We start from the raw sequence: 15,688 nt of genomic DNA, 5'->3' as shown, positions 1-15,688 counted from the left end.
TGTATGTTGGATGCATTAAAACTATTTTGCTCGATAGATGGCGCAGGGGTCTAGATGTTTGGAAAATGCGTACTTATGGTTCGATTCGTTTTATATTTAGAACGTATATTACGCGGTAATACAAAAAAAAATGTCACGAAATACACCGAAACAAAACCTAGTGTAAGTTGCAGCTATGGTCGAGTACAACATAAAAGTAGGCTCCGTATAGTTCCGGAACCCTCCATTTTTATTTTATTTTTTTTTAAACAGATTGACTACTTTTCATCCGATTTTAAAAACAAAGCATTTTTGGAGAAGAAGATTTATAGACCTTTAAAACGATGTATAACAATATATTGTCAGACTTAGCTTGTGGGAAGTTTTCATCGGTTAAACCTTGATAAGACCCTATTTTTCTTATTTTTTTCAAATTTGACCATTGTTGATTTCAAAAATGTCTATCAAAGTTGCCAGAAATGTAGTATTTACCTAAAAGAACATTTATTTTCAAATAAATCGATACCTCACTTAATGAAATTCGATTAAAATTGTCGAAGTTAAGCAAAAATACGCCCTTGAATTTATTTGTGATTTTTTGAGCAGTGTGTCTAAGAAGTTCATCAATATTTACAAAAATAAAATTATATATACAATGACCCTTAAGCAAAAAAATATTGTTTGATAAAATTTTATGAAAATAAGCGTGGCACTTATATCATATGTGCGTATCTAAAAAACTACTTGACCGATCCCAACCAAATCTGATACACACACCGTGTTGAATATTTCGGAGATTGGACAAAACCCACTTTCGTGGAGTACATATCGGTAAAAATAAAAAAACTCAAAAGCTAGCTAAATTTTAGGGAGAGTAAGTTTTGTCCGATTTCAAAGATATGCAACACCGTGTTTAAGGAGGCTAACCACAATGTGTGCATCAAAGTTGGTCGAGTTCGGTCTAGCAGTTTTTGAGATACGCATATATAATACAAGTGGGAGGTAAAAAAAAAAATGATTTTAATTTACTTGTTTTAGATAGATTTTTTATATTTTTTTTTTAACTTTATTTTCTTTTAGTTCTACGATTTTACTGTTTTAAAAAGAAAAAAATATATATATTTTTTAAATAAGTTAATTTTTGGAAACTTATTTTGTTTTTTTTTTGCTTTTTAAATTAATTCTTTTGCAATTTAATTATCTTTTAATTATATTTTATTCTTTTTAAGAAAAGATTTTATTTTTTGATTCAAATTAATTTTTAGGAACATATTTTGTTGTTTACTTTTTATAATTTGGTTTTATTGATCGAATTTATTTAAATTTTTAGATTTAATTGTTTTAAAAAGAAAAATATTTTTTAAAATTTCATTTAATTTTATAATCTTATTTTATTTATTTGTCTTAATTAATTTTATCCTTTTTTAAATTTAATTTTCTATTAATTTTCAGTTTTTATTGTTTTAAAATTAAAAATATTGTTTTTTTAATATTCAATGTCCCTTTTTGTCTTCCTGAAACTAGTTTTCTTATCACTTTTATATTTTATTATTTTGAAAAACATATGTATGTATATATGTATTTTTTAATTAAATTAAATGTTTAGAAGTTTATTTTATTTCATTTTTAGTTTAACATTTAGCTTTTATTGTTTTAAAAGAAAAAATGTATATTGAGAATATCAGACAATTTTTCGGAAACTTATTTTATGTATTTTTTCTTTAATGTTTTCTTATTCATTTAATTTTCTTTTAATTTTTAGATCTTATAGTTTTAAGTTTTTTTTTAATTTCTATTAATTTTTTTTAGTTCTTAGAAAATTAATTTTTTTTTAATTTAATTTAGTTTTTAATTTTTTGTAAAGTTTTTCAATTGAGTTTCCTTTAATTTTATTTTAATTTAAAATTTAAAATTTATATTTTTTTAATTTCAATTCTTAGTCTTTATTTTAAAAAGAAAAATATATTTTTAAATTCATGTAGTTTTTGGAAACTTGTTTTATTTTTCTTTCTTTAATGTTACTATTTTTTAAATTAGTTTCTTTTAATTCTTAGATTTTATTGGTGTAAAAGGAAAAACCTGTTTTTAATGTAATTTACAAATTTTAATTTAGGTATTTTAAATTTAATTCGTTTTAATTATTAGTTGTTGTGGTTTTTAAAACAAAAATATTTTTTAAATTCATTTTATTTTTAGAAACTTGTTATATTCTGTTTTTCTTCATGTTATTATTTTTCTCTTCTTAATTTAATATTAGTTTAATTTTTGGATTTTGTTAGAAAAAATATTTATACATTTTTACATTCTAAATATTTAACTTTAAGAAACTTTTTTTATTTATTGTTTCTTTTTTAATTTAGTTTTTTTCCAACTTATTTTCTTTTAATTTTAGTTGTTGTTTCAAAGAGCAAAATATATGTATGTATATATTGTTTATTGTTTTCGGAACAGGTCCAGAGAAACGAAAGATTAGATTAGATTGGTATCTTTTTAAATTCCTTTTGCTTTAAGTTTGCATATTTTTTTACCTAAAATGCACCTTATTTTCCATTATGTTTGTACATATGTATGTATATACAAACGTACACAAATCTGGTTTGCTGCATCCATCTGTACGTAGACAAGTATACCATTTAACTGCGAAAAAAGTCATTTCTTATTGCAGCGATGCAACCAAAACAAAGCCCAAACAGAAAACAAAGCCGAGTAAAGTAACCGTGGAAAAGCAATGAAATTTCGCAAACAATATTGTATACTCACCCGGCTGACAGAAACAACGGAAACCATCCTCTTGATCCACACAAATGCCGTGTACACATGGTGATGATTCGCATTCGTTGAGGCTGTGTTGGCACAGTGGGCCGTTATAGCCTGGAGTGCAGTCACATCTGGTTAAGCACACACAAATAGTGAAAATCAAAATAAACAGAACATAAAAGATACGTGAGTACATATGCGTGTATGTATATATCAACTTAAATGCATTTCTATGCAGGTGCGGTTAGTTAGTTGGTGGCGGTGGCGGTGGCGATGGCGAGGGTGCTGTTGGTGGTGGTCGCGTGGTGAGGGTGAATGAAATGCTAGCGGCGCTATTTGAGGCTTATTTACATAGATACACACATATGTATGTACTTATGTGCGCGTGTGTGTATGTAAATATATATGTATTTGCTTGGAAATCCAACTAAAAGTTAACAAATATGTGCTCTAACTATTTTATTTGAAATACTTTTGTTTGCAAGTTTGTATATTTGCCTATAAAAGCTTATTTATAACGCGCGGCCATATATATGTACATACATATTTAGATATGTATACGTACATTAGGGTGGTTCAAAAATGCATGAGAAAAAGTGAAGTCGGAATTTTTATGCTCTCACCCCTAGGATTGTTCTATACCGAAAAAATATACCCTTATTTTTTTTATTTTGAAATCAAAAAACCTTTAGAGGTCGCTGAAAGCGCTCAAAGTTTTGCATGTATTTTATATGGGGGAAAAACCACATTTCGTAGACATGGTATAGAATTCCTAACAATCAATATTTTTCGTTCGAAGAACTCTGCTTCTCTGCAGGAGATTCTCTACAATAATACCCGATTGTTTATTTAACAATTTTTTCATAGTAACTATAACTTATAGGTCCGCCAAAAACTCCAAAAAAAACCCCAAAATATGCAATGGGGTCAACAATAAAAAATCTTTAGTATTTAAAAATGGTTAAATACATAATTGGGTATTATTATTGGAAGTCTCCTGAAGAGAATCCTAGTTTTCCGATCGAAAAATATTGATTTTCAAGAATTCCATACCATTTCTACGAAAATTCCGACTTTACTCTTTTTGGACCACCCTAATGTACACTTGTACGTATAAATGTTTGAATGTTTTTGCGTACTCACACAAATAAATTCATTCGCTTCTCTTATTGCACAATTAAATGCCACATAGGCAAACTCATAGTCGTTGTTTTTGTCGCCTGTGGCTTTAATTGTTTTACCTGTTGTAGCTTTAATTGTCGTTTTTGTCATTGTGTGTATGCTTATGTTGTGGTGGTTGTGTTGTGCATTTGCGGTTGAAAATTCGCTTTCATTCTCCCACCGAACAGCTCACCCCCTCGCAAAACGAGTACGCGCGTCTATTGAATTTAAGCGAGTGAATAAATGGCCCTTTTCTGCGTTAACTTATTTGATTGTGTAAATTTTTTTCTTATTTCGAATGATGTAAAAATGTTTATATATATGTAGTTTATAGTTTAAGTTTTGATGTAGATGCATACATATTTATCAGCTACCAGAAAAAGAAACAAATTTAAACGTCTACTTCAATGCATTTTTGTACGTAGGTACGAGTATTGCCTGTGTGCATTTTCATTTGCCAATATCATCACAAATCACAATCAATTCCAGTAATAAATACGTAATCGATTGTGACAAGCACCCTTCAGCGCAACGCTCACCGCTCAAAATTGTCATGAGTGAACTTACCTGAAATGTGTTGAATTGCCAACGCAGCTACCGCCATTCAAACATTCAGCCGAATTGCATGGATCGGATTCGTATTGACAGTTTTTGCCTGTATAGCCTGAAATGTCAATGATTGTTGGCATTAGTATGACAGATATATATAGGTGGAATATTTACAAAAATACGCGCATTTTGATTATCTATCAACCACAATAGAATTTTGTGTCGATGGAATTTGAATAAATAATTCGGTTGATTTTCCTATAATTACACTTTGAGTGATTTTGTTAAGATACGGCGAATTCAAGTTTTAATTTGGACAAAATTAAAATAATATGAATATTCTTAGCACGCCCGCGATTTAATGAGAAACGGGTTCACTGCATAACCTAAAATGTAGTACATATGGGGTGTCTCAAATGAAACGGACAGGTAAAAAATTGGAACATTTCGGTAATTTGATTATTATAATTATTCAGCACTTCGCATATGGGCATTTGCTGCATTATGGATGTTAGTTTCACTTTTTCACTAGCCCACGCGAACGAAAGTATTTAGAGACGTTGTCTATACCAAATACTCGCTACAAAATAAAAAAAATTCGGAATTCTCGAGATGATTTCAGAATTTTCGAGACAGCTTTGCGATATCAAGAATTTTCGAGACTATATCGAGATTTTGGAGACTATTTCGGTATTTTCGGGACTAGTTCAGGGGTTTCGAGATTCTAGGGCCTCTTTCGGACTTTCCGGGATTATTTCGAGACTACTTCGAGGTTTCTATCATTTTTAGGGTTACCGGGACTATTTCGAGATTTTCGATATCGATAACAAAATCGATAAAAATATAGCTAACAAAATCGATTAATATCGATATCGAAATCGATGACAATATCGAAAACAAAATCGATATCAAAATCAAAAATAAAATATCGGTACCCAAATAAATAAATCCATCGATAAAAATATCGATTATATCGGTAAGTCCCGGGACTGCCAAAAATTCCGAAATAGTTAAAAGCTTGGGTCTGTGTCTCTATCTATATCCTATTCTTTATAATGACTTTTATTTTAATCTTTCTTCCTCTATCTGTATCTTTACTTTTTTCGGTATCCTCATTCTCGTCTTTTTCTTTGTATTTACCCTTGTTTATCATTGTCTTCGTCTACATATTCCCCTTCACCTTTGCCCTTATACATATGAGTAAAGTGTTTAAACTTACTTTGATATTCATTTTTGCATTAATCTGTACGCGTCTTTGCTTTTGTTTGTATTTTTAACTTTGCCTTTATCCTTTTCTTTATCTATTTACGTACTCACCGTTGCCAATTTACTCCCAACCAACCAACCTCCACTTCAAAAAAAGGTAACGGAAATAGGACCTATCCAATATGCGAAGGGATATCCAGATATCTGATTACACAAATAGTCCCAGCCCTACTGACTGCCGTACAAACTTAAGAAATATCAAAAAATATAATCTTTAAAAAGTTTAGCTACGTTACCTACATACTTGGGACAACCTCTTCAAACTAACATAACCAACAAATCTTAGCGAGCTTTTCAAATTGTATAATACCGAAACGGCTTTTTATATTCTTTCTTATCGAATACTGCGCATATAATTCTAGTAAAACTACTGCCACTTATATTTTTCTGATTCTTGTTCACTAAAAAATGATAATACGAGTACTCGGAGATATTTTTGTGTGAAAAGAAGCTCATTATTAATTTATACACTCTTAAGTGAATAAAAAACCACTTATGTATGTATTTTAGCAAGAAAAAAATATTGCATTATTAACTTTTGTGGAAGGCTCAAAGGTAATTATAAATTAAAATTCTATTATCTCATCATTTTTTGTTTTACGAATTTGCAAATACATATTTAAGTGCACTTTGAAACTGAAACTCAACGGCTTATTTCGCTTTGAGCTTATTAATTCAACAATCCTTTTGTGTATTGTACGAACTAGCTTTTATACATACAGACATTAACTGCAATTACCAGTAATGCCATAACAATAACTTATTAAAAAAAAAAATACTAAAATAAATTTAATAGGATTATATTCGCTCTTAGGTATTGTGCGAAATTCTTTGATATTTTTACTTTTTGTTTGTGGTTTAATTTCAATTCAGCGAAGCAAATAGTTCTGGCAAAAGTGCACATTAGGGTGTACCAGAACTTGGAATTTAACTTTTGCTTAGGATGTTCTGTCGAGAGTAACTACTACACCGTGCGACAATAAGTAATTCACACGCAGAAAAAATCCATAATTTGTGTTGTTGAAGAATAAAACTCAAAAAAGCATGTAAACAATTTTTTAATTTCCCACGGGTTTATAAATGGCCCAAAAAGTGGAAAATAATTTTTCCTATACTCACAGTACTAGTCTTTATAAGATTTGATTATAAAAGTTTAACAATGGTAACTGAGCTTAATGAGGGACCCTAGCCTGGTTGATTTTCAATATGGATTATAGTTTAGATGTCTTGATATGGTCGTAAAAAATTTATAGAAAAGGGGTAAGGTGACTTATGATTCCATAGGATTTTTTAAAACCGTTATTGACCACATTTTCGCAGAATGTAATGTTTGAGAAGTGGTTGCTGTTGTAGCGGCACTACTAAGCCCTGCCTCGATCGGCTAAAATATCGATCGTTATCAACAAAATGAATAAAGGTATGTAGGCCCAGAAAAAGTGAGGTTCTTGCGCCGGGAGCAGTGGTAGTATAAATTGCTTGCTGAGAACCAACTTGTGTTGTTTGACGGATAGATTGTGTTGAAGCTTCGCTATGCAGTTGTTGCTCAGATGACATCAGAAACCCTTTACTGTCCGGAATGCACTGCTCTTAAAGAGTGAAGTTCAGTTCACTACAACTAGTTAGACGCCGCAGTCCAAAGAGTCGCAGCGTAGTTTAAAAATGTGTCTTTGTTCTTGACTCAAGTATTGCCAGCGAGCGATTTAAGAATCATGTCTGTCTCTAGATTCTTGATAATTGCAGTAACGTTCGCGGAGAAGAATACTGTCAAAAGTAGCTACTAATATTTTCGGGTCGCAGCATGACCTATTTATTCTAGTCTATGAATAGGGTGAGCGTTTATTTTATGAGCGGGAAGCGAAAAGGCAGCGGAGATACCTGGCTTATTTCGAATACAGGTCACGAATATCATTGCCAGATGCCAATATCGAGCACTCATAGTGTAATCTGGTGGCTGGGGCAGCAACAGGATATAAAAGACACCGCCTATTCGTATGCCTTAAATAATTTTAACTGCCTTCAAGTTTTGATCTTGAAAAAGTGCTCACAAATGTGACCAAGCAAATATTACGCCGGCTACCGCTTTAGTCCGTGTTCTCTAACTACTGGTCTGAAGAGCCTAAAAAAAAAAAAAAGCTGTGCATCTCATATTCTTCTTGATTGGCGCCATAACTGCCTAAGCGATTTCGGCCGAGTCCAACAAAGCACGCAAGTCGTTTTTCTTCTGTGTCAACTGACGCCAATTGGAAACGCCAAATGAAGCCCAGTCCTTTCCGCCTGGTCTTTACATCGCAGAGGAGGCCTTCCACACCATCTGTTACCAACAAAGCAACCCGCGTTGAATACTTTCAGAGCGGGAGCGTTTCCATCGTACGACATGACCAAGTCAGCTCATATAGCAGCACATCGTTCCATCGTTTGCCGTTAACTCCAGCAGCTAAATATATTGTTTTTCAGCCTCGTAATTGCTATTCGTACCTCGTCATAGGAAGGCGGCGGAATACTGACTCCATCATCAGCGACTGTGGATCGGGTCCGTCTTCTTCACTACCTTCACTGCAGCTGTCATGCAATAGGGTGGGGAAGTGGTCCCTCAATCGGTCACTAGGTCGCCATGGTTGTTCTTTTAGGAGCTTCTCTCGGCCTTCGAACCTTTCGTAAGTCGCTTAACACAATGGCAAAGTTTTTCCAGGCTTTTCGACGTTAACTTTTGCTTGCATTGTTTGACGCCAATTTTTTATTGCACATAAATGTTGCATACGGAAAATTGAGGTTCTACGCCAATTCCTTTTAATTTTTCCCATATTAAGTATGCGCCTAGTAGCGGCGGGATAAGGATTCTGTAGCGATTCCAGAAAAAAATTTTATTTTCCACACGTAAAATATATGGAAAATCTCACGGTTAAATATTAATCGATTTCAAAAAAATACGAGTCTCCTTATTTGAATTCTTGAATTGGCAAAAAAAGATGTTGAACCACCCTAATAAGCGGAGCAAATGCGTACGTTCGTACCATTGACTTTAAATTTGACTGTTTATGTATATATTTTATTTATATATAGTTATATGACATATGTACATACATATGTATGAATAGCATCAATGCTTGTAGGTATGTGCTGTTAAGAGCTATTTGACAACGGTATTATTGCAACCCACAATTATTGCCACAGGCGCAACACTCGCTATTACCGCACAAAAGCGCTAGTTATTCAATTCTTTGTGAGCCATTTCACCTGCAACACTATTGCTTGTAGGTACCTACAAACATACATACAAACATACATAAATAGTTACACATAAAAATAAAAACGAAATAGTGAACCCTTTGAAATACAACAAACTGTTGGAACGAGGAAAAGAAGTTATAAAATTTAATTAAAAAAAAAAAATAAATAAATCATCAGTACTTGCTTCGCCCCACCAGCTATTCTCCTCCCTTTCGCAATACGTTTCCATCTTGCACTTCCTCTTTCGATTCAAACACAAAAGCTTCTTTTTTAGCAGTTTCTACATTGTTTGCGCAGATTTTCTTCTTCTTTTTCGCTTTCTTTTTCTATTAATAGCTATATGTGTGTACATTAGGTTGATCCAAGAGAAGTAAAGCCGGAACTTTAATGCTCTTACCCGCTGGGATTTTTTTATACCGAAAAAAATTATACTCTGTTTTTTTTTTTTATTTTGAAACCACAAAATATTTAGAGGTAGCTCAAAGCGCTCAAAGTTTTTCATGTACTTTATAAGGAAAAAACAATTTTTCGTAGAAATGTTTTTCGAACGGAAAATTTTTTTTTCTCTTCGGGAGGCTTTCCATAATTATACCGAATTTTTTATTTAACAAAATTTTAATATTAACTATTTCATATAGGTAGATTCCCTAAAAACTCCCAAAAATGCAATGGGGGACCCAAACAAATCGCTATTATCAAAAAATGGTTAAATAAATAATTAGGTACTATTACTGGAAGTCTCCTGAAGAGCATAACAGTTTTCCGGCCGAAAAATATTGATTTTCAAGAATGTAAAATGCATGGAAAACTTTGAGCGTTTTGAGCGACCTCTAATATTTTTTGACTTCAAAAAAAAAAAACAGGGGTATAATTTTTTCCGGTATATAACCATCCTAGGGCATCGTGAGAGCATTAAAATACCGCCTTTATTTTTCCACATGCATTTTTGGATCACCCTAGTGTGCATATACTCTTACTGTAGAGCGCAGGTGCACTTTACTCTCGAAACGAATTTCCAAGCGGTCAATTGTGCTTGTAAGGTACTTTGTAGTGTTTTACGTTTCTTTTTTTCTTCTTGCAGCAGCAAGCTTTTCCATTTAATTTCATAATTTTTCGTCTGCTGAAAAATCTTTTTCACAGCTAGTATATCCTACACAAACAAACAGCCTTCAATTTGTTATATCCCCATTTTGGCTAAGCGCGTATGTTTACAAAGTGCGCTTCATGGTTTCGTTCGCTTCGTCAGTTCGCTGAGCGTCCGTCCTTTCGTCCGTTTATGCACTCATTCATTCATTCATGCTTTTAAATTCAGCTCTTTCTTCTCTTTTTCTACTGTTTTCTTTTTCTCCTGCTGCTGCTTTACTGCTGCAAAAGTATATTGTTCTGTGAGTTTTAGCAATTTTTAAAAAAATTTTTTTTTTTTATCTTTACAGTGACCCTAATTGAGTTTAATTAGTACGAGTGACCACCAATGGCAGCTTACAATGTTGGTTGCTTGTTCAGTTCGTCATCGGTGGTGTGGGGTTGAGTCTGGCTGGTTTGCTTGGAGTTGTATTGAACGGCTGTTGCAGCTACCTTTGGCTGTTGGGTTGGTTGGTTTGCCAAAAGGCTAAATTGTAATACCAGTTGAGTGAGTGTGGTGAGCGTAGTTTGAAAATGGTAAAATAGTAATAATAAAGCTTGTTATTAAAAAAGCACATTAAATTTGCGCTTGCTGGGTACGTTGACTGATGGAAGTGAATTGAGTGGAATTGACTTCGTCTTATATAATAATGTCTCTTTTTGGCTTTGGAGTCTATGTTGTAAAAAAATAAAAAAACGATGGTTTGTTTTAAGAGAAAATTGCGATTTTTCAACTTACTTCAGGCTAATTTACACTAGGACTAGCAGATAATATTGGTATAAAGTAGTTTGTTAAAATGTAGTGGAGTAAAGTTTAGTTAAACTGGCGAAAACGAGTAAATGGTGAAAGTAAAAATTTGAACAAATTTCAACAAATTTATATCTAGTCAAGCTCAGTTGCAACAAAACATTTGGATCTTTGACTGTTGTACAACCATATGACGTACATTAGTGTGGTCCTCAAAATACCATCATCTAAATTTTGTATGGGGCACACGTTAATTTTGTAATACGCACAAAATAAAAAGAACCACGAAAATTTAAAAACTTTAAACAAATATATACATAGGTGTCGCTACCAAGGTTTGAAAACATTTAAATTTTTTTTTTAAATCCAGTTTATGAATTTATATGATTAAGTTTCAATACATTGAGTTATAGCGGGTCAAAGTCCCGTAGAACGATAAAAAGATGTGTGTCATGAAAAATTTGGATGCTTATATTTTGAGAACGACTCTAATGTACATCTTATCACCCTAGTGTACATCACACCAATTACCGCTTTGTATTTCTTTATTCAGTATTCTATGCCTTCTTCAGCGCCGCATTCGGTGACAACTTCGCTGCCTAGTTACCCCTAAAGTTTAACAAAAGTGTTTAAATCCAGGTTGAGTTACTCGAAATCTATGCGGAAACATACTTATGCACAGTGGGCCAGAAGACAGAAAAAGTGGCCAAAACTGTTGCTTGACTAATTAAACGTGAAAAAATTAGAAAAAAATATTTTTATGGTATAGCCAAATATCTAAAGTATCAAAATCTGTAGTATATCGAAAAGTACCAGGTGTCAAAATTTTATAAAGTATCCGAGAATGCACGTATTTTGAATTTTTTGAAGTTTTAACAGCCTTAGACGTATTAATAAATCACCGGATTTATTCTACTTTCTCCAATTCTATTTGGTATTTTCTGTAGAAAGTTTCTGGAAAAAAAATAAAAGAACAAGATTGCCAGATATTTGAAAATATCTAAATATTCAAAAGCTCCACAGCATACTTCAATTTCTATAGTAAAACAAAATCTGTTTGAAGAGATAAGAAAAATATTTTGGAGTGAGGTTGCCACCTTTCTAAAAAGTTACACTTACGTTTATTAAAAAAATGTATGCTTATTTAATATCATAATATGGGCATCAAACGGAAGGTGTTTGAACAAGCTTTAACACCAACATGGTTTTGGATAAGGTTGCCTATCTATCAACTAAGGGTATCTTTTAGTTATTTAAATAAATAAAAATACGAATACGAATTTCCGGTTAAATCCGTCCCTGATGAATACAAACATTTTTCCTCTTAATTACAAGGTTCATAGAGCCTCATAATGCCAAAAGTAAAGAAAAAATATTCAAAAGTTGTTTTGGGTAGCTATTAGGGCTACCTCGAATTTGTGCAATATATTGTACTAAAGTCCGCATAGGAGTAAAGCACTCAAGAAAACTCAATAAATATTTCACTAAGTTTGACGGAATAAAAATTTATTTCATTGAAAATGAACTTATTTATATACAAAATAATTGATTTTACTGCAGATATGTTGGAATGAATATTTTATATCTTTTTAAGTATCTTTAGTTAAGATTTGCATTAACAAATTTTAAATTTTCTCCATGAGAAGAGAATTATATGAAGAAATTTTGAAAAATTTCAGATACAATTACAATATAAAATACAAATAACCAGTTTTAATAAACCTTCCCGGTTTTTCTGCCTTCAGTAGATCAAGAAATCAAAAACCTACCCTTTACTGCAACAACAGCGCACAAGCTCTTCAAAAAGCACGGCAAAAACCACCATAATTGCCTGTTCAACTGCCATCTTTGCGTACGTTTGTACAATATATTGTACAAGACGCTTACAGCCTTTCAGTGTAAATGTACAATATATTGTAAATTTTTTTGACCACTCGGAAAAAATATTTTAAATCATGATGGTTTAATTTTAGCATTTTTATATGATGAAACGCTTTTTATATTTCCATACTGTGTGCTTTTATTAGCGATTTTACTTGACTTTCATGTATTCTTTGTACAGTAAATTACCACAACTTGCGTGTCACTGAAATTTTATAAAATGGTCTATTTTTAAATTAAATGCTAAAAATATTTTTGAAACGCCTCGATTTTGAAATTTACGTAAACTATTCGGGACATTTCAAAACTTCATAAAGTTTAATTTGTTTTCAAAAATATTAATGAGACTTTTAGTAGCACGCTTCCAATGATACAAAAAATGAAATGTACAATATATTGTACAAATGCAGGGAAAGGGTTAATTGAAAATTTATAAGTGGTACGTTTTATGTTAAATTGTTTTAAAAAATTCATCATGTGACTAAAATTGATAAGTGGATTTTAAAAATACTAAAAAAGTCAAAAATTTATTAGCCTTCCAATTTCTAAGCGCTGCATACTGCAAGTTGCAGGAGTAAAAGAGTCCAATTTTTATTTGTTTTAAAATTATATAGGATTACGATTACTGTAATTGTAATCATTACGATTATAAAAATTGTAATCTTAAAAATTTTAGCACTAACATCAAAAATACATGATTACGAACACTGTAATTGTAATCCTAAAAATTTTTAGATTACGAACACTTTAATTGTAATCTTATAAATATTATGATTACAATTAATGTAATCGTAATGATTTCGATTTACTGAGATTCTGTAGAGGTTTAGTAGTTAAGTAAATTTGCGGACCTTTCACCGAAAGGTAAGTAAAATTGAGTTAAATCTATAAATATAAACAAAAATCAAGCTTTATTGAATGTACTGCGACCACGAGTCTGTGTAGAACAGTACCACAATTCCATAAAGTACGCGAATTTATAACTTAGAACCAGCTTGGTGTATAAAATTAATATTTTCTCTAAGCAAAACTAATTTCTCGATTATTGCAAATACGTTAATTGTAATCCTAAAAATTTGACGATTATGACTATTGTAATCGTAATCCTAATTTTCATGAATACAATTACGTTATCGTAAAAAGTCCGATTACAGTAGTCGTAATCGTTAAATTTTAAGGATTACAGTTAAACTATTCGCAATCAAGAGTGTTATAATTACATTTACAGTAATCGTAATGTTGAAATTTTTCGGGATTACAATTACAGTAATCTTAATCCTAAGTAATCAGAACGTAATCGTAATCATAAAGTGCTCAACTTTGAACTTTACAAATCTGAAAAAAAAATTAAAAGCTTATTGCACATCAGAAAACCACATCCTTTCACTTGGTACATCATTTTAAGTCCATCGAGTTGTGAAGATCTTATAATTTTTAAAAAATGTGGCAACCCTACTTAAACAAATAATACATTACTGAACCTCTAGAGGCTAAGGCCTTTCAGTTGACATCTCACGTTTGGTAATTTAACGAAAGGATCTTATAATTTTTTAGACATTAAGATTAAATATAGTAATTTTCTTAACCGTTGGAAACCCTACTGCACAAAAAAAAATAAAACATTAAAGCTTTTCAAGAGGCCAATCCGTTAATTTTTTGTAATCCAATGTACGGTGCGGATCTTATAATTTTTTAGACAGGTGGCAACCCTATAGAAATTCTAAATACCAAAGGTCACTCTCCTGTCGATACAGAATATATTAGAGAAAATCTCGTCCAAATCCATTCTGTAGTTTTCAAGATTCTCCTTCATAATATGTCTACATAGATATGATCACGGTTGCCGTTTTGGCCGAAATGTACCCTGTTGGTACATTTTTTCCAGTTTGGTACACAGGTATGTAAATTTCAGAATCCGTATATTTTTTCCAGTTTGGTATACAGGTACGTAACTTTCAGAATTGGTACATTTTTTAATCTGAGAAAATAAGAAAATTATTACTTACATCATATACCTATTTAAAGTGCAAGCCTTTGTGTGAAGCCCAATGACCATATCAATCAGGGAAATCTGCTATTACGGCAACACATTGTCTAACTCAGGTAATCGAAAAGAAATTGCTGTATAAGCAGGTATCCCATTACGGGTTCCTTGACATTCAAGCAAAATCCAAGGCCATGACAGACCATGAAGATATTCCTAATGTAATAACTGCATGGAACATAAGCATGTTGAATCTAGAACTATATCAGAACAAAGAGACGTTAGGCATGCGATCCTGGAAAAGTAAAGGATTTTACGTATAAGCTACTCATCTTCGTGGTGGGCTACAATGAAGGCAACGTTGCCTCTAGATTGTAGGGAGCCTTTCACCTGACTGAGAAATCAATCTCTATCGCAAGAGGCGAAGCATCCAGGGCTCAACTTAAAGTCTTATCTCATAGCTGTTAACAACTAGGCTGTCAGAGGCACTGACGTTTTGGGCATTCAATACAGTGACAAAACCGATTGATACGTACTAAGCATCGTCCAGGAGGCCAACAGTTAAGCACCGATCTGTCTGCGTAGCCATTTAGGAGCCATTCGCACCTGCCCTACGAAAGCACTGTAATCATCACATACTATACTAATTGACAATGAGGCTTGCTGAAGCGATTTGTGTCTCAACAACTTGGTGGGCCTAGAAAGCCGGACCTTCAAGGGTTCTTGATAGTTTGAAAACCAATATGTGAGGATCCCTCGTTAAACTCGCAGACAAAATATTAGCGAAAGTATCCTTCCAGTAGCCCTACAAGGTAATAATTTCTAAAGGGTAACCCATTTTCGTTGTTGGTGTTTCCGACAGGGTAATACTACGACAACTGCATATATGTATGAACAATGTGTATTTTTAAAATATTTGAATAATTATATCTATAGCTTAAACCTATTTTGGTAAATTTTTTGCATTTGGGTACACATTTTGGTAAAAAAAAAAAAAATTCATAAGTGGCAAC

General features: G+C 32.2%; 1 protein-coding gene across 1 annotated transcript in view; it reads right to left on the bottom strand.

The window, feature by feature from the left end:
* The window catches only part of LOC118741875, a gene marked incomplete at its 5' end in the record, with an annotated part of 252,561 nt that overhangs the window by 20,838 nt on the left and 216,035 nt on the right, over positions 1-15,688 (bottom strand). The window contains 2 exons of the mRNA XM_036473851.1: positions 2,740-2,867; positions 4,465-4,561. Coding sequence (XP_036329744.1) covers positions 2,740-2,867; positions 4,465-4,561 — 225 coding nt within the window. The remainder of the gene's footprint in view (positions 1-2,739; positions 2,868-4,464; positions 4,562-15,688) is intronic.

The sequence above is a fragment of the Rhagoletis pomonella genome, unplaced genomic scaffold (genome assembly GCF_013731165.1).
Source record: "Rhagoletis pomonella isolate Grant_MI unplaced genomic scaffold, Rhpom_1.0 Rhpom_scaffold_00006, whole genome shotgun sequence".
Lineage (NCBI taxonomy): Eukaryota > Metazoa > Arthropoda > Insecta > Diptera > Tephritidae > Rhagoletis > Rhagoletis pomonella.
The sequence above is the reverse complement of the archived record's forward strand: the minus strand, read 5'-3'. Positions and strand labels throughout refer to the sequence as shown.